The sequence below is a fragment of the Jaculus jaculus genome, chromosome 4, assembly GCF_020740685.1.
Source record: "Jaculus jaculus isolate mJacJac1 chromosome 4, mJacJac1.mat.Y.cur, whole genome shotgun sequence".
In the NCBI taxonomy this organism is placed as follows: domain Eukaryota; kingdom Metazoa; phylum Chordata; class Mammalia; order Rodentia; family Dipodidae; genus Jaculus; species Jaculus jaculus.
This window is the reverse complement of record NC_059105.1, coordinates 47629266-47651890: the sequence shown is the minus strand read 5'-3', so window position 1 is coordinate 47651890 and position 22625 is coordinate 47629266. Positions and strand designations below refer to the sequence as shown.

General features: G+C 37.0%; 1 protein-coding gene across 1 annotated transcript in view; it reads right to left on the bottom strand.

Annotated features, from left to right (window-relative positions):
* Tmeff2 (transmembrane protein with EGF like and two follistatin like domains 2) overlaps positions 1–22625 on the bottom strand; it is a 269110-nt gene that overhangs the window by 115408 nt on the left and 131077 nt on the right. Inside the window, exon 5 of the mRNA XM_004660244.2 lies at positions 8749–8845. Coding sequence (XP_004660301.1) covers positions 8749–8845 — 97 coding nt within the window. The remainder of the gene's footprint in view (positions 1–8748; positions 8846–22625) is intronic.

Sequence of the window (22625 nt, the reverse complement as noted above, 5' to 3'; positions counted from 1 at the left end):
TTTTGCCAGGGCCTTTTGCTGCTGCAAACAAACTTCAAACTTCAGACACATGTGCCATGTTATGCATCTAAATGTGATCTCTGAGTTCCCCAGGCTCTCCTCTTTGCATAGTCCAATGAAACACTAATGTGGGTGGTATTCCAGAACTCCAGAAGTGAGAAGGTTATCTTTTCCAGCCTCTAAAGTGTTAGTTACATGCCTCTTTGCTGAACAAAGATAATCTGAATCCTGATGCTAGATTAAACTAGATTCAACATGCCCTATAATCAGAATTGTGATTACCACTGCAAAACAGGCCAATTGAGTAGGAACATTTTTAAAAATGAGGTTTTGGTGAAGGCATGCCTCTTTGGAGCCTCTACAGTTAGTAACCTCATGTGAATGACACATATATAACCACAATGCACGTATTGTCTATGGATAAGAATTTCCGTGCCTCTACTAAAATAAGTGCGACCTGATGAAAATTGCACAACCTTGAGTGAAAATGCCAAGAAATGAGGTTTATATACCTAGGAGTAAAATCTTCAACCATATCACGGATAATGTAGATGTGTTAGTGGTGAATTTTATCACTAAGAGTTGCATAAACTCTTGTTATATTTTCCTTAGAAGAAATGCCTTATGGCCCAGCTATTCTACTCCTACACATTTGCATAAAGGCCTCCATTTTCTACCACTACGTTACCAGCACATCTATGTTTACCGCTGTTCTATTCACAACAGAAGGAGACAGAGTCAACATAGGTGCCCACCAGCAGATGAATAGAAAAGGAGTGTGTGTTGCTTATATGCAGTGGAATTTTACTCAGCAGCTAAAAAAATTATGAAGTTTGCAGGAGAATGAGTTAATCTGAAAATAATTATATGCCATCAAACAGGCTATGTTAGAAATGTATGTCCTAGCTTGTGACATATATATATCTGTGTGTGTGTACACACACACACACACACACACACACACACAAATGTAGGTGAAACCTAAAAGATAGAAAGGTGATTCATAGTGGATATAAAGAGATGGCAAGAAAGAAGGATGAAGAAAGGCAAGAGAACACAGGTGACCTATAAGCAGAAAGGGTAGAGAATACAAATAGGGATGTGGAAGTGTGTTGGGAGAAGGAGAATCATCTAAAACAAAATGTTTGAAAATGCCATAATGATACCTAAAACTCTGTATGCTAATTGAAGAATTAAAAATTAAAAAAAATGTATTGAATTCTATACTAAATATATAACCTTTATAAGATGAATACCATATGTGTGTGTGGTTCTATGTACAGCATACTTTATTTCCTCAGTATTTATTTGATTAAGTATACTATTGAGAAAATCTTGAGCAGTAATTAAGATCATGATTTCTCTGACATCAAAATAAAAGAGACTGATTGAAAGGGAGAGGGGATATGATGGAGAGTGGAGTTTCAAAGGGGAAAGTGGGGGAGGGAGAGAATTACTATGGGATATTGTTTATAATTTTGGAAGTTGTCAATAAAAAAGTTTTTAAAAAGATCATGGTTTCTCAAGTCAGCCTGACTTCTTCAAATCATAGTTCTTCTGCCTTGTTGGAAGTTGGGAAATTTGGCTAACCTATACATGTGTGCCTCAGTTTCCTTTTCAAAATATCATTTTATTTGTTTATGACACAGAGAGAGAGAGAGACAGAGAGAGAGAAAGAGACAGACAGACAGAGAATGGGTATACCAGGGCTTCCAGTCATTGAAAATGAACTCCAGATCCATGCACCACCTTGTGTACCTAGCTTATGTGGGTACTGGAGAATTGAACCTTTGGCTTTGCAGGCATGTACCCTAATTTGCTAAGTCATCTCTCTAGCTCTGGGTTTCCCTTTTTTTTTTTAATTTTAGGACTATAAATGTATTTAACTTCATAAAGTGGGAAGGTAGAAATACTTCATAAATGTAAATACTTAGTATGGAGTCTAACATACAGAAATCACACTTTTGAAAGTTCTCTGATAGTTTAACAACTATATTGAGAGTCTTATCTTTATTATGTCTAAGATTGAGCTGAGACAGTAGAACATAGAACATACTTTCCCTGATTGTAGAGTCAGAAATCACTAACTCATAATAAAAACAGAGATTCCTCCCCACACCTCTCCCCAAAAAGAACTCAAAGAGCCATCAAGCACAAGAGCTTGTTTGGTGATCATACAAAAGTGAGGCAATATTCTGTGTACAACACTTATTTGAAAAAAGTCAGAAAAGGGAAAGAAAGAATGGGAATATTAATTATTCATAGTTTTGCTTCCTTTGTTATGTTGTCATTTAGAATTTCATTATTTTGATGTAACATAGAAGTATGTGATTTATATTTCCTGGCCAAAATAAATATTGTTAAAATATATAAAACAGGGCTGGAGAAATGGCTCAGTGGTTAAGGCGCTTGCCAGCAAAGGATTCAGGTGTGATTCCCCAGTACCCATCTAAAGCCGATGCACAAGATGGTACATGTATCTGGAGTTCATTTGCAGTGGCTAGAGGCACTGACATGCCCATTCTCTATCTGCCATATATGTATATATATGTATATGTGTATATACATATATATATCATATATATATACATATATATATATATGGTATAATATATTATATATATATAATCTACATTATGCTAAAGTTTAGAATTTGTTATTATGTACTTCTCAGACCCTGTACTAGATCTAGGTTGCAGCTCTCGTACTGTAATTAAGTGTCATTAATCACTGTTTGATAGCTAGCACAGCTAAAGTGCAGAATCTGGGAAGAATTCCAGAGACTCTCTAGAACTTAAGTGAAACACCCAATTCCTTTTGCAGAAGGTTAGCTAGTTTTAAAGTGGTTCATTTGAAAACTTCATCTTTATTTTGAAACAAAGCATAGTTTTTCTGTCAGAGGTGGGACGATAGCTGGTTGCTGCTAAGTAGCTATTGCATACACCCTTGCTAATCTATCTTCTGGGTGACATCTGATTCTTTTAGCTTTAGTGTGAAGCTGTGACTGCTGGCAGCCACTGCACGGGGAAGTCTAGGTCACAGGAAGGGTATCTGCTGACACAGGTCACTCTGTGTGTGTCACCAAACAGACCATATTGGAGATATTGATCTCTATTAGTAATCATTGCACTTGTTAATTTTATTTAATTGTGTGAAATTTGAGAAATTATACACTATATTTTTATTTCTAACGATAGGAGGAAAATACATAAAAAAGAAATATAAAGGCCCAACTCCAACTTTTCCATGTAGATTTTCTTTGGTTAAGAGGTGCCAACCTCTTAAGAGTGGGAAGGGATTTCTCACTCTCCCTGGTAAGTCTTCTTAGGAAAATGGAAGCACTGAGTGAAAAAGTGGCATCTCTGACCTTTTCTCATCCATCTATATGAATAGGAAGCTTTTGCAATTTTCAGAAGGGATGCACACTCATGTTCTGGTAAGAATGAAGCAACTAAGGTAGGTGATACTCCAATCACAGGGTCAGGGAACTGAAGTGAGCTTCTCTAGACCCCATTCTAGAGTGAAGAAAAACTATTCAATTACTAGACTGGGCCTGTTGCTTTTTATCCTGTTTGTTCCAAACTCTGTCCCTCGTCTTTATGAGAAGTCAATCTCAAACTGAACTTGCTGATGTGTGTCCATAATCCCAGCACTAGTATGGCAGAGGCAAGCAGATAGATTCTGAGACCTAGTCTCAAAATAGTGGGGTGTGGTCAATTTGCATGGAGTCTGCATTTCAGTTCACCACATTCATATTTTTAAGGCCAGAGAGAGAGGAAAAAAAAAAAAAAGAATCAAAAGGAAACACAGGAACACCGGAGGGAAGACTTACCCACTAAAACCTTGTGACTAACCAGCATCCCTCTTCTGGACTATTCCATGTACATCTCTATCTTATCTTTTCACCAAGACACAAACAACTGGGAACTTTCCATTTGCAAGTCTTTTTGTTCAATTCTCAACCAAGAGTAGTTTTCAAAGAAATCATTTTCTGTGTTTCCTCAGAGGTGTCTTAATTTCCCCTATCAAGCTCACAACCCAAATGTACTGAAGTCAGCAGGCTCTAATGTCTAATTTACTTATGTGTACTGTGATCTCCAGTGCTGAGGATCATCTGTGGTCATTGCCCCCACTTCAAATATTCATGAGTCTCCACAGTCCAAAGTGCATTAAAGATGGGAACCGAGCCAACAACACAGTCTTCCTCATGACAAGGAGCCTCCTCAGATTGGAGGGGCTAGATGTTAAAGACTTCAAACCAAACTGTCTTTGGGAGAGACACTTGCAAAAGGATGCCAAGCTTGAAATATCATTTCAATTATGGAACATCAGGGAAACAAAGAAATAAATACATGCCTACTGTCTCACGAACTCCTCCTATTGTGGCTGCTATGCCTCCGTCCTTTCTTACCAGTGCAGGGATTGACAGTATCTGACACACATATGGAGCTACTACTGTGCTGAAAAATGCTGTTCATGCTGTCACAGACAAAAATGAATGTCTATTGTGAAATTAATAGCATTTAAGGCAACATAATTTGCTAATGGAGGCTGTATGGCATGAAGCGAACACCACAGAGGCAAAGTTAAAACAGTTGTAAAGAGCTGTAAAGCATGTATTCAAAGCAAATACACACCATCATTTAGGTTGTCCCTTCATGTCATTTGTAACCTGCTGCATTTCCTCTTACACCTGTGCTCAATTCCTTGATTTATTCTGATACCCTGCAAATATTAAGCACACAGCCAATTTCATATACAGCCATTCTTATTATTAGACCCAGCTATCAACTCATTTAAAAAAATACATTAAATCAAGTATCAACCCCAGGGCTCTGAACTACTTTTGACTGACAGGACCAACAAAAAGTTCCAGACTAATTACTTCTAAGGAATAGTTCCCAGTGCAAAGAATTACTACTGACCTACTTTGGACTCACCAAGATAATTTATCAGGTAAAATAATTAAAGGAATAAAAAGCTGTTTCTAAAATGAACTAAATATTAAAAATATTTGCTGAAATCATAAGTTGGTATTCCCACTGCTATCAGATGGGGCTTTATTACTTTACAATGAGTCAATTTTATTATGTTTGCCTTATTTATTAGCCATTCTTTTCCTACATAAATTATATTTGGCAGGATGTATTTGAGAATGGCTTTTATGTTTAAATGCATTAGGTTTGATTATTTTCATTTTAGATATAAAGGGAAGAAATAATCTTTTAAGTCCTCCCTTTTCTGTTCCTTTAACCCTTTCTCCTGAACAAGCACACAGTCTCTTCATTGACACAGGTATTTCTATTTTATTGAAGTCCCTACTAAAGTATTTTTCTGTTAGCACAGTGAATATTCTGGAGTGAGGATAGCTCTCTTTTCTGGAACCCTTAATCTTTTCCTATACTGAAGTAAATATCTATTGCTGACGAACCTTTTGTTAGCAATGGTCTCTCTGTCAAATTGAGAAAACCTGAGCATTTTCTGACTTTTTGCAGTCTTAATGTGCTAAAGAAGTAGGCAAGAGAAAATCTTGAAATACAATCACAAAATATAAACTTGGTCTTTTATTAGATTGTAAGCCATCTGTTTTCTCAAAATACAAGCACCAAATTTTTTATCATTAGTACCATGGCTTATCAATGTCATCCTCTAATTATTATTTTCCTCCTCTTATTCAGCTCTCCTTCTGTAACTTTTGTTTTGCTTCATTTCCATTGTGACTATCTCTTTAACTCTAAAACTCATCTGTCAAAACCTGATCATCTGACTGTACACTGGCTTTTTAATCCAAACAAAATATTTTCCTTTAAGAGGTACCTGAATATCTCTGAGGAACTAGATTTACACATGGCTCAAAAAGTAAAATGTTAATTTCTTAGGCAAGTGGTAAGGAAATATCAATAATTAATCCTTTACTTTTAATGTATATTATAGATACAAAATAATTTTTCTTTTTAAAAATAATATTATTTATAATATTTATTTGAGAGGGAGAAAGAGGGAGAAAGTGTTGGCATGCCAGGGCATCCAACCAGTGCAAAAGAACTCCAGACACATGTGGCACCTTGTGCATCTGGCTTATGTGGGTCCTGGGGAATTGAACATGGGTCCTTTGATTTTGCAGGCAAGCCCCTTAACTGCTAAGCCATCTCTCCAGCCCTAACATAATATTTTTCTTATGTATTTAACTATATATATTATTACTTTATTATTCAAGATTGAGAACATTTGTAGGAAGAAATTTATGTGTCAGTGTCAAAGAAGAAAAAACTGAAACAAACCATTAAGCACTTTATATTTGTGATGGGATGTGGTCATGGTTTCATTCTAGGTCAGCGGTGCCCAATGCTCCCTGGGTCCAGTAAAGATTCTGTGGACCAGTACAGTGAGATCACTCTCTGGCTGTTCCCTATCATACTTTATAGCTTCTCTCATTTCATGCCTATTTAACTTCATTTATCACTTTATCCTTTTTTAAATTTTTTTGTTTATTTTTATTTATTTGAGGGGGGGGGAGAAAGGGAGAAAGCGAGAGAGAGAATGGGCATGCCACGGCTTCCAGTCACTGCAAAGGAACTCCAGACGCATGTGCCCCCTTGTGCATCTGACTAACGTGGGTCCTGGGGAATCCAGCCTCAAACCGGGGTCCTTAGGCTTCCCAGGCAAGCACTTAATCACTAAGCCATCTTTCCAGCCCCAGTTTCTAATCTGCCCTTCATAGTCATAACTAAATATAATATGTTAACATACAAAGGTACTTATGCAAATGAAAATCAATGCCTTGCTTCAGCACTGTTCCTTATTGCTTACATTGGACATTTAAAATACATTTTATATAAATATTAACAACTTTTTGTTCTTGCCTGGGAAGTATAATGATCTTCTTGGCTCCCTGCCTCTGCATCTTTCTAATCTTCACAGCTATGGCTACTTAGCCCCCATCTGGAGGTTCAGGCTTATTCTGAATTTTGGAACTAATCTTGTCCCTAGGCTGAGGCATACAAGTTATCCTAGCCAAAAGCTAACTGATCCAGCCTCCATTCAGCCTTCATGTTGGTTTCACTTTGACCTTGCAATTTATTACCAAGAATGAGGTTATGTTTCCCCTCAGTTCTAGTTCCCAAGATTTGGCATTCTGTGCCAGTTACACTAAGTGGAAATCCATCCTTTCCCTCTTGTTCAGTCTCTAATTCATTTTACTGGAGGTCCCGTCTTATCATCCTTATGTTCTTTATAAGTAAATTTATTTTCTGAGGTCCAATTGCCATGGTGGAGCCCTATGGACAAATGTTAGGCTCTGGGATGCCACTTGCTTGGCATATAAATCCTTGAACTATATCCATACCATAAAGCCTAGCTTTTATAAGGATATACTAGCAGTAACACGGCTGGCTTGGATGGTTTTCCACTGCCTACTGAAGGTGTTTCCCTAGTCACCAGCTCTGATCTGCAGTTCTCTGGAGTCATTGTGTACACCCTGAATGCACCCTGGCCACCTCATTATTTTGTACAAGATAGGAAAGAAATTTATGTTAATGCAAATCTGGTTGAATGGTCATGCCAGCAGTTCCAAGTTAATTTCACCTCCTATCTTGGTCCTGCCACTGAAGCATATCAAAACCTGGAGTCCTTCTGTAGTATAAAATAATAATCACTTGCACACCCTATGGTTAATTAGAAGGTAAATGAAGGGGAAAGTATATAAATGATGGGGCACATAGTAAGCATCCAATAATTTTTAACTGATATAACATGTCTCAAATATTTGTGCCTGAAAAGTAGAACAACATCAACTTAAAATGATCATACTCCAAAGACAGGAGACTAGGAGGAAGGAAATTCTTATAAAAAGGACAGACTTGTGTGACATGGAGCTGTAGGATTTGTGTTTGCTCTGCTGGATTCTGGTCTTTCTTAGGTGTAGCTATGCTATGGCTCCAATTCTACCTTTGGAATAGGAATATTTACTCTGTTATTTTATGTTGGAAATATGTTATTTTTTTTTTTAATTCTTATTTTACAGGAGGTCCTAGTTGAAAGATTTCCTTAAATCTCAGAAGAGACTTTGGACTTCAAAGTGTTGTCTCCAGCTGGTGTCACTGTTTGAGAAGGCACCTTTAGGAGGCAGATCTTTGCTGGAGGAAGTGGGACATGTTAAGTAGGCTTTCCATTGATTAGCCCAGATTTACTTCTTGCTTTCTTGAACCCTCTCTCTCTCTTCCTGAATGATTGCAATGTGAGCAGCCACCTTCCCACTCCTTCCTGCAGTGCCTTTCTTGCCATAATTGGAAGTATTCATCCCTGAGAACTGGAAGTCTTAATAAACCCTTCCTTCCTTAAGCAGTTTCTTGTCTAGGAACATTAGTTAGTGAAGTAACTAGTACACCTACTATCCGGTGTTTTAGTTATAGCAGCTTGAAAAGGCCTAGACAGAAATCATGCATTGTTTCTTGATGATATTTCTTGAGAGACCATCTAGTAAATATGATTTTTCTCCTTTATATGTTAGCTTTGACTATCTTGAGGTCTTCATCATATTTCAATGTTTCTTATCAAGTCCTCTGCCTTGCTGGCACACCTCTTATTCTGGTTCCAAAAATCCCATGCTGCTTTTATAACACACATTTCCTCTCACGTAGGAAGTCAGAAGATGAAAATGGTGACGCTGTCTTACTGGAAGAATAGTTGATGAATAAAGAGAAAATAATCACTGGCATCATTTTATTAAAAGATAAAATAACATCTTACCAGACATCTTCAGCATCTTCATCACATTCCGCACCAAACTGGCAAATGTCACAGGTGGATGTCTCCTTTTGACTGGTTTCTCCAGAGCCCTCATGAACTGCAGGACAGAAAAACACGAATGAAGACAATGCAGAAAAATTTGTACAATATCAGCAACTCAGAGAATTCTATAGCAAACCTACTGCTCCCCAATAGGCTTGAGTGCTTTTGTGATTTCATGAGAATGCCATATTCAACTATTTTTTTTTTCTTCCTTTAAGGATAACACTAACAATACTATGATACTATTTAGTACTTAGGAAACCCTTCTGGTTTTTTTTTTTTTTTTTACACGTAAACAATCATAAAGACAGGGGTGAATTAATTTTATGAAAATTGCTTCCCAATAAGTAGGCCACATGGAAGAGCTATTTAATTTAAATGGATTTGGATTGCCATATGACTATAGAGGAAAAAACCAAGTTTCTATTTTACAAAAAAAATTCTTTTTACTAAATTTTAGATTTTTTTCATTCAAGGAATATACAAGTTTTAAAATACTGGATTAATGGATATGCTTATTACCCCTTTAATCCATTAATTACTTATAAAGAAAAGCATGATTGTTATATTCCTTTAGAGACCAACTCTCAGTTTTCACAGAAATTTCTTAAGTTTTGAATAAATCTTGAACAGAACTAATCACAAATATTTTTTGAGTGATGAGCATAAATTTTATTTAAAAATATACTTAGCTACTGAGGATGACTATGGACATTGGTAATGCCTCTTATTAGTGTAGATAGACAATATACAGCCAAATTATCAAATTGGCTTTTGTAAAGCAGAGCATCATGGTGTAAGTTAGATAGAAACCTGAGAATTTTGAATTGAATGAGTAACATTTGTGAGGTAATGTTTTACTACTTACTCAGTTAAAGTATATATAATTGAAAGAAAAATTAGCTTTACTTGAAAATGAAAAATTGCAACAATTTAATTGCTGTAAAGATAATCAGATTCCATGGACAGACTATATGCTTTGAAATAGATATTTAAATTTTAAAAGGTCTTTAAGAAATGTACTTCTACAAAAGACTATGTGTTTTCTATAGAAAAGGAGAATAAGTAACTCCTCTTTTTATGAACTTTATGAACATTTTTAACAAAAATACTTTATTAACATGCACCCTATTAAATGGGCCTGTTAAATATGATCTTCTTTTGTTTTAAAATGGTAGTTTCTCATCAGTTATTCTGTGTTGGTTAGCAGAGATTTAGTATTTACAAAAGTGTCTTTCCTTCGTAATTTCAATGTATTACTTTGGGAGAAAGTGATTTGGTATGCAAACACCAAGGACACAAGGGCACCTCTAAGAGCTTTTGCAGCTCTTCAGTAGATGTGGGAGAGGTGTACATTTTATTTCATTTTATTGGAAAACAATATTTTTTTTTACTGTTTGATGATATTTACTTGTTATCCTTTTATTTTTTTCTGTGCTTTATGGTCTTAACTTGTGTTTAAGTTATTATTTAATCAGGTCAACTTATGATGCAGCACTGTTGAGGATAGTGCTTTTAATTTGGGTGTCGGGGAAAATTAAAAAAGTGATCCTTCCCCAAAAGAAGAAATTTTAGCTCTGATAAAAGAGATAGTATTTGTATTATAATCCACTCTACTACAGACAAGACTATTAGAGTAAACCATGATGCTAAGGGGAAAGAGGGAAGCTTACCTCTGGGGAGAATGAACAGCTGGGTTTGGTCTCTTTACTACTTTCTTATTATTAATGCAACACAGAAGCTGCTATCAGGAGAGGGCCTTTTAGTGTGAGCAAGATTATCAACTTCCAGGCTAAAACCTCCCATTATTCAGGAAACATCCCAACATGCTAACACAATGAAAAAGGCCTTAATGACCAGTGATAGCCACTTAAGGGCAACCCTATTCTCCCCAGCAGCTGAGATCCTTGGATAGGGATCTACTGGAAGTAATCTAAGGATGAATTTTCATAACTCAACAGGACTAGTAATGATATTTCTACCTGATGTCATATTACATTTCTACAAAGAGCATTTGTTAGGAGAATGGAAATGTTTGGAATTATTCCCATATGGAAAGGTAATGTGGAAAAAGCTCTAGCAGCATCTTTATTGATAAATAACCTAGGAACAAAATGCTTTTATATAAAGTCATCCATAATGAAACTAAAATAAAATCTTTCTATAATACCTGAAGAATAAGTTTTCACCTTTTAAACACATAAGCAAATCAGTCCACAGCTTCCATTTTAAATATTTTTTGAGAACATTAATATATGAACATATTGTCTATTGGTCATATTCCCATTGTGTTATCCAATATCGTCCCATCTCCCCCACCCCTTATTCCACTCAGAAACCTCTTCAGTGGAAGTATCATTAACTACTGTGGGATCATAACTTCACCAGCAGGTTCGTTTCAGGGGGATAGTGATCCATAGTACAATAGTGGCACACAGCTATGGTGGATAAGCAAATGCCCTTGAACTGGCTAATGAACTCACTCAGTGGAATGGAACCCATAGCTAGAACTGGAAACAAGTCAGAACCATACCCCCAAAAATGAGCCCTCTCTCCAATATCAAGCTCTCACCAATCATGGGCTCAAAAAGGGCCTATACCTATTAAATTCTCTCTAAAATAATAATGGTTATCCCATTTATCTAGTGCTGACTTCACTCTCCATTGGAGAATTTGCTTCTCTTTGTCAGATGGATGCAGAACCTGAGGAAGGACAGAATCAGCCCATCGGATCTCACCAGGTCCCCAGCTGAAAACATAGAGTAATTGGGGAAATGAAGAAGAGTGTTGCTTTCTTGATGAATCTGGTATCAGCACACGGGTGAAGGAGATAGACACAGAGAACTGTCAACTCCTACCAAACCAGATACTCAGAGACACAGAGGCTCCCAAGACTTGACCACTAAAGTAGACCTAAAACAAACCCAACATGGCTCAGAGAAATTTGCAGAAGAAGGGGTAGGAAGACTGTTACATCCACAACTTGGGACATTATGCACAGATACATTGTCTCTTCCCCATAGCCCATGGCTACCCCCACAATACATGACCCACATTCTCCAACAAGGAGGGTCCCTTCGGAGAGGTTAGGACAGGGAGGAGGCTAACGATGGTACCAACATGGCTGCATACACACTGTGTATGTCACTAATAAAAAATATTTATTTGAGAGACAACAAGGAAGAAAGAAAAAAAAAAACAAAACAGGCATACCAGGGCCTCTAACCACTGCAAACAAACTACAGATACATGTGCCACCTTGTGCATCTGGCTTATGTGGGTACTGTAGATTTGAGCCTATGCCTTTAGGCTTTTCAGGCAAGTGCCTTAAGTGCTAAGCCATCTCTCTAGCCCAGAGTTTTGTATATCCTCAGTGTGTACCACCATCTCTATAGAGCCATCAAAATGTCAAGAAGAGAAAGCCATGTGCTTAACACTGGATGAGTCATCTCTATCACACCCACCAGGGCTCAGCAAAGTTTTCAAGGAGAAGAGGCAGATTAAGCATGAGTGCTGCTCCCTCTGCTAGCCTGAGAGCTACTTCTATTAACCCCATGAACTTAGGTTTCTTAAATAGGATCAGGGTCAGGTCAGAGGCTCTGACAGATTTTGTTTATTTGTTTATCCTTGGAAATACTGAATTAATGGCTGAATTAATTTGAATCTTATAATATGCATAGGCTTAAAAAAAAAGCAAGCCACCCCTGAAAAAGACTCTCTAAAGCCATGCTCAGAATGCTCTTCAGTTCACTCTCATTAAGCATTATCCAACACAAGGCTTAGGACACTAAAAATCCACAAGTAGCACCTAGAAGTGCTGTTCAAATGGAGGTTGTGATCCAGTAGCAATAGCTGGGAAGTGTGGCTTCAGGTTCTACATTTCTTAAAGGTTCCAAGATGTTGAACCTGTTGGTCCTCAGGCCACAGTTTGAGTAGAAAGAAAAGCACAATGCCTTCCTAACTGCAACTCACAACCTGTATTAGTAGGTGGTGAAACTAAGGGGCTCACAACCCACATTTTTGTAGCTATAGAACAGACTATACCAAGTATGCAATATCAGAGTGTGCCTTATGTACAAGGATAGGCCGTGTTACATGATGAAGCTTTCATCATATATCTGTACATATAGAAAGGGCTGAAATATACATTGTAATTCTTACTAAAGGTCACAGACACACAAGCTTGAAACCCACTGATTTAGCACCTGTTATAAGCTCAGTAAATGCACATTAAATTGGACTGTTTTTTTTTTTCCTTCTTTCAACATTACTATAAACAGGAAGGGAACAAAAAGTGCTTAATTATTTGTATTAATCACTGATTATATAGGAATAAAAGCCATTTATCCTAATGTATTATATTTTTTTAAGAGAGAAAGAGGAGGCAGAAAAAGAGTGGGGGAGGGGAGAGAATGGGTGTTCCAGGGCCTTTATCTTCTGTGAACTAACCCCAGATACGCGTGCCACCTTGTGCACATGTGCGACATTGCATGCTTGTGTCACTATGCGCCTGGCTTATGTGGATCCTGGAGATTCAAACGTGTTCTTAGGCTTTGCAGGCAAGTGTTTTAATTGCTAAGCCACCTCTCCACCCTGAAAAAGCATTATCTTAACCATGCATTTGCATTTAAAGCCCTTCGTTTTGAGTTGTGAAGAAACAGTTATTTTGTTTCAATAGACACTAGGTTTTCGTAAGTGATGGAGGAAATATGACGGGGCAAAGGAAAGGGGAGTTCCACCCCAGAACAGCATCAAGCTTCCTTGTTTGGAAGAGTTGGAATTGGGGAGCTGTAAAAAGTGACCATAACTACCTCTTTCTTCAATCTTCCTACCCTCATGGCTCCATCTGAATTCTAGTGAAGTTCTTTCATACCTACTTTGCTCTGGCCCATACAGGTGTTTACAACAGTCCTATTCACTGACATGGGTTCTGAGCCTCACTCTGTCTACATAATCCCTACCTGTAATGTTCTTAACCAAAGACATGAAATGCTCACAGTTATTCAATATCACACATGTTAAGAATTCAGATATTAAAGCTATTTTTCAGTTTTCAGGAATGTATATGGAGACATAGAGAACAATGCTATCATCATAGCAAGTTCCCTTCTGCTCCTTATCCTATGATGGCATTTTCCTATCACTCCCACTCTGCCATCTGCACATGGGCAGATCGGTCATCACCAAAGGTTAGCTCAAATTCTTCTGGAATACTACATTAATGAAACTCTACAATATGTTTTATACTGGCCTATTACTCAGAATAATTTGGAGATTCTCCTGGATAACTATGGTGCAGGAGTAGGATTATTGAGTCTTAAAAAAAATTATTGTTGATGACAGTATTTTCAGCTATATTTTCCACTTTCAGTAATTTTAAATCTATTTTTATATGTGAGCTTTTGATCTTATGTCTTGTTTTTTTCTCAGATTTTTTTTTTCTTTTGTTTCCTGCTGAGTGAAAGTTTTTATGTTGCAGAGGTCAGAGGACAACTTTTAGGTAGGTCCTCTGGTTTCAGTCTTCCTTCTCAGTTATAATCTTACTAGAATGACAGGGGCCATCTACAGCTTCCAGCTCTTATGTGGGGTCTGAAAAGGACTCTAAGCATTCTTGCCTGTCCAGCAGGTGCTTCATCCATGAGACCTCTCCCCAGCCCTGTGATGTTTTATGTTCAGACTAAGTAGTCTTCTGCTCAAAGAGCAAGAAAATATACTATGTATTCTTACAGTTTATATTTCCATAATTTTTAAATTTTGTTTTACATTCAGGTTTATGATCCGCCTGAAATTGGATTTTGTATTTGATGTGAAGATTGCAAATCTTCCCCCCCCCCCACAAGTGCTGTGACATTTTTCTTTAACTGCAACTGTGGTAAAATGCATTAATTTTTACATCTTAAACTAATTTTATACTTCTAGAAAAAAATCAAATATATGGCCTGGAAAACTAACATTTTAATACATTCCTAGATTTATTTTTTTCTATCTACGGTAGTGTAATACTCTAGTCATAGTTTTATTTTCTTGTATCATGCTTGTCTAACTATCATATTTCCAATAGCTTCATATTAACTCAGAAGTGTTGCCATTCTCTCTACTTTGTGAAAGTTGTTGTGACAATGAATAATTTTTTTATTTTTATTTATTACAGAGAGAGAGAGACAGAGATACCAACAGAGAATGGGCACACCAGTGCCTCTAACCACAGCAAATGTAGTTCAGATGTATGTGTCAGTATGTGCATCTGGCTTACATGGGTACTGGGAATCAAACCTGGGTTCTTAGGCTTCACAAGGAAGTGCCTTAACTACAAAGCCATTTTTCCAGAACCCAATAATGAATAATTTTTTTCATATGTTTGTTATAATACAACAGTTAAACTGACTCAGACACTTTTCTTATTCTACCAATTTTCTTGTGAACGCTGCTTTATATATGTCTTCATGATCAAAACTTTCTTTAAAAATTACCTTTCAAAATAAGGTACACAAGTGTACAACTGTAATCTCAGCACTTGAGAAGTAAAGGTAGGACGATCAGGAGTTCAATGCCAGTGTCAGCAAGTTCAAGGCAAGCCTGGGCTATCTGATACCTTGTCTCAAAAAGCAGTAGAAATAGTAATAAAATAACAAAAAGAAAGCAAATCAGCAAAATCTATCTTACTTTAATGGTTATTAAATAATTTTGTATTAAGTTCAGGAGTAAAAGGACAAAGATTTCAGCACTAAAACATTTGCCAATTTTTGCTAAATGATTTGTCTTCTGATCCACATTTAGAAGATTTGCCTAAAGTATACATTCTACACTGACAACAAGTTTGGAAGATCACAGCACATATTGAATTATTTTTATCCATTATTCTCTTTGTAAGGATTCTGTGCTTTATTTTTACCACAGACATCAGACCTAAAGTTCCATGAGGTCACACTTTTTCTTCTGACATGATTTGGCATTGAAAGATGAATGTAATGGAGAGAGTTCTGAATAGCAGCTGAGAAGAAGCAATCATGTGGATTTGTATTTTCTTGCTCTTTCTGTCTGCATGAAAAAGACACATTCTAAAATATGTGCTGTTCTTTCAACCAGTTCCAGCATGAGAAGATAGATAGAGCAGAGCCACAGTTGGCCACAGCTATAGGAGGAAGAAATATGTCATGGATGCTGTAAGCTTCTGAGATCCTGAAGTAATTTGTAACTGTCACTTTACCTAGTGAAAGCTGAATAATAAAACATGGGTCAGTGTTATTAATAAATTCTGAGGGAACAAACTTTCGCATTTTTTTCTGATGTCGGGCTTTTGCTTGCTTTACTTATTTACATGACCTTATTCCTGCTTTTAATTTTCTCCAATCAGCCTTTAAAGTTTTTAATTCCTTCCTATTCCTGCATGTGCTCTAGTTGAAACATGTTTTTTCTATGTTATTTTCATTTTTATTCCAAGATAACTAACTTTTCCAATAAATATAAGGTTTCAATTTTCTTCTCCATGTAGCTTTAGGTCCAATTTGACCCATGAGTATGATGCATCATTTACTTTAAGGAAAACATCAACATTAAACATGACATAAATATTTCACATAGAAACTTTCATTGCTTCCGGTGTGAAGTAAAGTAAATGATCACTGGAAGTGTCAAATGATCAACAAAAATAATGAGATTTATGGATTTAAACTGTGACTCACAGATACTGGTTCAAAACTCATTTAAAGAACTACAAACCTAAGGAAAAAAAAAACATTTAACATATCTATGCATATACTAAATTGATTTGTTTTCAATATTTATGGCATAGTATTTTTCCTCTTCTTTTTCATAATCACTACAATCCTGGTGCTTAGTATGTCTTTCATAAATAGATGGGATACAAAGCAATCCTTAGTAGACTATTTTCTTCCTTCTCTTTTACTTTGATAAAGAGTTGGTGAATGATTTCATTCAATGTATTTCTTGCAACTAAAGTTACATTATCAAATTATAAATGGTAATTTTATTTTTACCTAATTTTCATAAATAAGAATGCCATTTTTACCAGAAAAGATGAACCGATTTACCTCCCAAGAAAGAACAGATTTTACTTATAGAATAGAAAGTTATAAATAAAAACCCTCTAATTTTTCTTTAACTTGTCCAACTTGCTAATTTTGCCTCTTGTGTGATCATTTGCCCCTCAACTGATTTTCTCACATGTAAGTTGTACTTAAAATATGGAAGTTTGGCTGGAGAGATGGCTCAGTAGAGATGGCTCAGTGTTTAAAACATTTGCCTGCAAAGCCTAATGAGCCTGGTTCAATTTCTAGTACCCACATAAAGCCAGATGCACAAAGTGGTACATGCATCTCACGTTTGCTTGCAGTGGCTCAAAGCCTGGCACACCCATTCTCTATGTCTGTCTGTCTTTTCTTTCTCTCAGCTTGAAAATAATAAAATTTAAAACACATAAGCTGCTGACAGTTCCTAGAGGTTTAAAATATTTTAAGTGGTTGGTATTGAGCCATAGTGTGTTATCTTTTACTTTTACTGATATCTCCCTAGAAACCCCAATATGACCTTAAGGAATAATAACAAAAAAACCCCTCTTTATCTCAAGTTATAATGTGGGAATATTGTCTTATAAATAAATGTTGTACTTCTACCTACTATAGGAATGCTAGACTAAGAGAAGTGGCATATTGGTTTGCAATTCACAAAAATAGCATGTTTCATACTTCATATGTGTACATGTCACATTTTAGTATGTGTTTAGACTTTAGGGAGGGAATCCATCATCTTCACTTTCTTTGAATTAAAAGAAATATAATCTTACTTAAATATAGTTACTTAAACAAAAAAAAAGACGAGCAAAAGGAAGAGGAAATAAATGAAATAAAGGAGAGAAACATAGGAAGAGAGCAAGAAAGGCAAACACATGCACAGAGAGTTTATTCCAAGCCACTTGCTATGCCACACTTCACAAAATGATATCATGTCAATTATATGATAATTATAAGCAAAATAGTTCAATTATTGAGTGCATAATTAATATGAACCATTCTGTGCATATTCATACGAATAATTTGAATTTTACTTGTTAAATACATAAAAGGCGAGAAATTTATTTTATTTTGTTTTAAACATTTTATTTATTTACTTGTTGAGAGAGACAAAGAATGGGCATACCAGGGCCTCCAGCCCCTGCAAATGAACTCCAGATGCAGGTGCCAACTTCTGTATTTGACTTATATATGGGTAATGGAGAAATAGAAGTGGGCCCTTAGAGTTCACAGACAAATGCTTTAACTGTTGAGCCTTCTCTCTAGTCCTGAAATTTATTTTTTATTCATGGTATGGGCACTGGTTTGGGCTGTAGGACATGGTGAATACCAAATCACAATTAGAGGAGGATGAGCAAAGATTCAATAAACATTTGGTGCAAACAGTGAATATGGTGACATTTTTTAGAATGTCTGATGAGGAGAACAGAGCATTAGGCAATAAGCAGATAAGTATTTCTGCCCAAGAGGGATTTCTATAGAAAAGTGATAGCGAAGCAATTTATGCTCAGTGGAATGAGGGAGGGAGTAGGGAAAAAGTGTTGGCAGTGGAGAAAAGGGATAGCTACAGAAGCAAGGTTCTGGAAAGGTTCCTGGGTTGAGTAACAGGTGCAAGAGTTGGCCCTATAGGTAGGAACATAACTTCTGGAGAAGGAGGGAAGGCAGTGCTAATGGCAAGGGAAGAGTAAATAGATCTTATCTGTCTATTGAGGATCCTTGTTGATTAAAATATTATGTTGAAAAAATGAAGTGAAATATTGCAGGAAAATTAATGTGTTGCTTGCCACCAAATTTTTCTAATTAGTGAATATGATGAATACGGACATATCTTTATTACACTTTGTAGGTCTGCAGCCTACATCAATTGATGTTAACCACTTAAACACAGTTTGCAATACATAGTTGTTTGCTTTGAATCATCAAATAAAGCCTAAGTAGCCAATTATATTCCCTTTCACCTACTTAGTGTTTGTTCTGGTAGAGACTTCATAATCTCATGGAAAGAAATGCATTGTGCTGATGTCTTGTTTTTCTATGCCATTGCCATTGCATTAGCTCAGATTTCATCAATAAATGTTTTCACTTAAAAATATTTTATTTATTTATTTACAAGCAGAGGGGCAGAGAGAGACAGAGAAGAACAAGGGAGAAAGAGAGATTGGACATACCAGGGCCTCTAACCACTGCAAAAGAACTCTAGATGCGTGCAGCACTTTGTGCATCTGGTGTATGTGGGTACTGGGGAGTGGAACCCAGGTTGGTAGGCTTTCAAGACAAGTACCTCAATCACTGAGAAATCTCTTCAGCCCCTATTGGGTCAACAATTAAAGGCACTTGCTTGCAAAGTGGGCCAACCTGGGTTCAAATCCTCAGCACTCATGTAAAACCATATGCACAAAGTGGCACATGCATCTGGGGTTCATTTGCAGTGGTAAGAGTCTCTCATATGCCCATACTTTCTCTCTTGTTCTCTGCTTACAAATAATTAAAATGTTTAATATTTTTGTGCTGGTTTACGCGTGTATATTGTGAGTGCTATGAAGCTTGTACCACAGCATGGATGTGAGCATCAGAGGACAACTGAGGGTCAGTTCTCATCCTGTTTGCTCCATTTGTGGCAAGGTTGCTTGCTCTCCATTCTTGGTCTGTCGTTCTTGACCATCTCAATTTAAGCTTCTAGAAAATTCTATCTTTCCTCCCATCTTGTCTCAGTGTCATTATGAGAGTCAACATGCTGTGACTCCAGAAATTTATCATGGCTTCTTCCTTTTCTACATGAGGACTGGGCATAGAACTCAGGTACTCCAGCTTGAGCAGAAAGTGCCATATTCATTGAGTCTTCTCCCCAGTCCTGTAATATTTTTTAAAGTAACCTTCTAAGTAGTGGATCTCCTTATTTGCAAATTTACTTTTTTTAGATATATAGCCTCTGCATCTTACTGAAATTCACATCCAACCATGAAACTTAAAAATGGAAATGCCATGAAATGATGTGGAGACTGGAATACAGACCTGTTTGACAAGTTTCAGGCTCAGGGCTAGGAAAGCTTGGTGACTGCTCTCCTGATTCCTACTGTAGCCCAAGCCTGTCACTTGTAAAGCTGCATGCCTACTCTGCTTAGCTCACAGACTTGTGTGAGTATTAAACACCCTCTAACTTGCTTTGACACCTTAAGGTCTCATCATTAAGAAAGTGCTAAAGGCGAAGCAAAGTCATTCTCTCATTGCAAGGAGGAAAGAGTCTGTAAAAAATCCAACGTGCCTTACCGTGTCTAACATGAGTCCTTGGCCCTAGGAGTGAACTTATAATGATACTGGAATAAAAAAAGAAATTGTGGGAGCAGCAAAATAAGAATGTTAAAGTAACATGACAAAATGGAAAAAAAAATTACAAAGATGAGATTTATAGATAAACTCTTGCCCCAAAATATCTTTGACTTCTTGCTAAAAAGACTCAAAGGACTGAGGGAGGAACAGGTAACAGAGAGATGTCCTTAGAGACTGTGTACAGTGCCAGGCTCTTTACAATAGTACACTGGGCCTTGGAACAAAGCATGCCATAGGGATATTTCACCCCTTTTGTTACTGATGAAAACAAGAACGAAATTAAGAGCTTTATCTACTTGTTACAGTTACCTCCTGTGGCACTTGTTTCCTCACTATAAACCTAAGAAACATAATTCATCTATGTCTGATTTCCTAATCCACATGAAACTTGCAGATAAAGTAGATAAAGATATAGGCTTATTAAAATGTATTACTTAGGATAAATAGTCAAAAGAAATAAAAGAATGTCAGAAATAAACCAATTTTAGGAGGTCATAGCATTTCATAGAATTGGTAGACACAGTAATAATATTTTTGAATTACTTGTAATATTTTCCTCCCTGTTTCATTATTTAAGGTTCAGCCCTTGGTTACTGGAAACACAAACCACTCCATTATGATTATGAGGCCAGAGTTTAGTGTTTATGATAGTCTGTTTTCTACTAGATCTATGACCTCCTGCTTGTTCTATATTGAGAGACCCTACTTTGTTTCCACAACTTTACTTCTGCTACTACTGGCTTCAGTTGCTTGATTCTGGTGTCTTTTATCGTTACTCTTCCTGCTTACAAAGATCCCTCCTGTTCTGGTTTCTAAGCTGAACTTCTGGTCTACCCTCGAGAGCTACCCAGGATTCCTCTGGTACTGCTCCCTCTTGGAACTGGCTCTTTTGGAAGCCAAATGAGGCAAGTGCCCTCACATACACTATTTACAATCAACAGAGAAACAAAAGCAAACAATAAAAAAATGCATTCTCATTTGAAATGAGATGTGAAAAAAAATATGACCATCTTCCACAACCTGATAGTTACTATAACTGTCTTCTAACTGTCTGGGCAGCAAGGCAGTAATGCATTTCCTAGATATCCTGTAGCTGACTGGCCTATCTAAAGAGTACAGGATTATAAATTACTGAATGGGAGCAATGCAGGTCAGACTTCAAACTATAGCCTTTAATTTCAGGTTGGAGGCTCACTAGAACACTCTTCCCTACTAAGTGAAGGGCACCTAGGAGGAGGGGGCAAGAAAGGAAGACAAGTTAGGTGGCTGTAGCAGAGAGACAGTAAACAATGGCCTACTGCTTGTCATTTGGAGAAACTGGCAAACCTTTCTAATGTTGCTCACACACATATGTCAACTGTCAATGTTCTATCTGCCCAAGTCCTAAGTGACTGCAATAGGCACTGGAAACCACTCTCATTTAGATCCTTTTCCAAACAACTTTAGCAAATGAGTAATCAGAGTAAGAAATAAAGCTTTCATATTTGGGCCACTAAGCTTTTGGGGGGCAGTCTTAGTTACAACTGCATAATGCTACATCACACAGCGCATCTTGAGCATGTTAGGGGACAAAGCTCACAGGTGCTGGTGCAATTTGTTTTGTTGGTTCACTTTCACCAGTAATTCTCCAATTCCACCAGCTCCCAAAGGTTACAAGAAGGGGAAATTAAGATAGTGAGTAACTGCTGCATCCCGAGCAGAACTGTCATGAGGTGGAGTGCAGTGTCCTGTGTGAAGAAGGATCAACAGTAAAGAGTGAGCTCTGACAGAGACAGATTGGTTGTGGAGATTCATATCTGCAATTCAGGTACTTGGGATGCTGAAGCAGGAAGATCACTGAGTTCAAGATCACCCTGGCTTACAGTATGAGACCCTGTCTCAAAGAAAAGACAAATTAAAAGTCCACCCCAAAAGCAATTTATTGGGTATTAGTAGAAGAATTGGTAGTGTATTAGTATAAGAAGTGAATTGATAGTGAATTAAAAATATTTTTAAAAGATACAGTTTTCTCCTCCTCTTGTGTGATAAAGAAGGCTAGGAGTAGAGATGGCTTGAAGGGGTGTTGTACTTTATTGGGGGAAAAGACAGAAGAAAATGTGATATTTCAGATAATTTGACCTTAGTCTTTCAGTTGCACTTATATTAATAATAATGATTGGGGCTGGAGAGATGGCTTAGCGGTTAAGCGCTTGCCTGTGAAGCCTAAGGACTCCAGTTCGAGGCTCGGTTCCCCAGGTCCCACGTTAGCCAGATGCACAAGGGGGCGCACATGTCTGGAGTTCATTTGCAGAGGCTGGAAGCCCTGGCGCGCCCATTCTCTCTCTCTCCCTCTATCTGTCTTTCTCTCTGTGTCTGTCGCTCTCAAATAAATAAATAAATTAAAAAAAATTAAAAAAAAATAATAATAATGATTGAAGGAGAAACAGGATTAATACAGTTTTTTTTTTTTTCCCCCAGTTAGGCAAAGAAGCCAAAGAA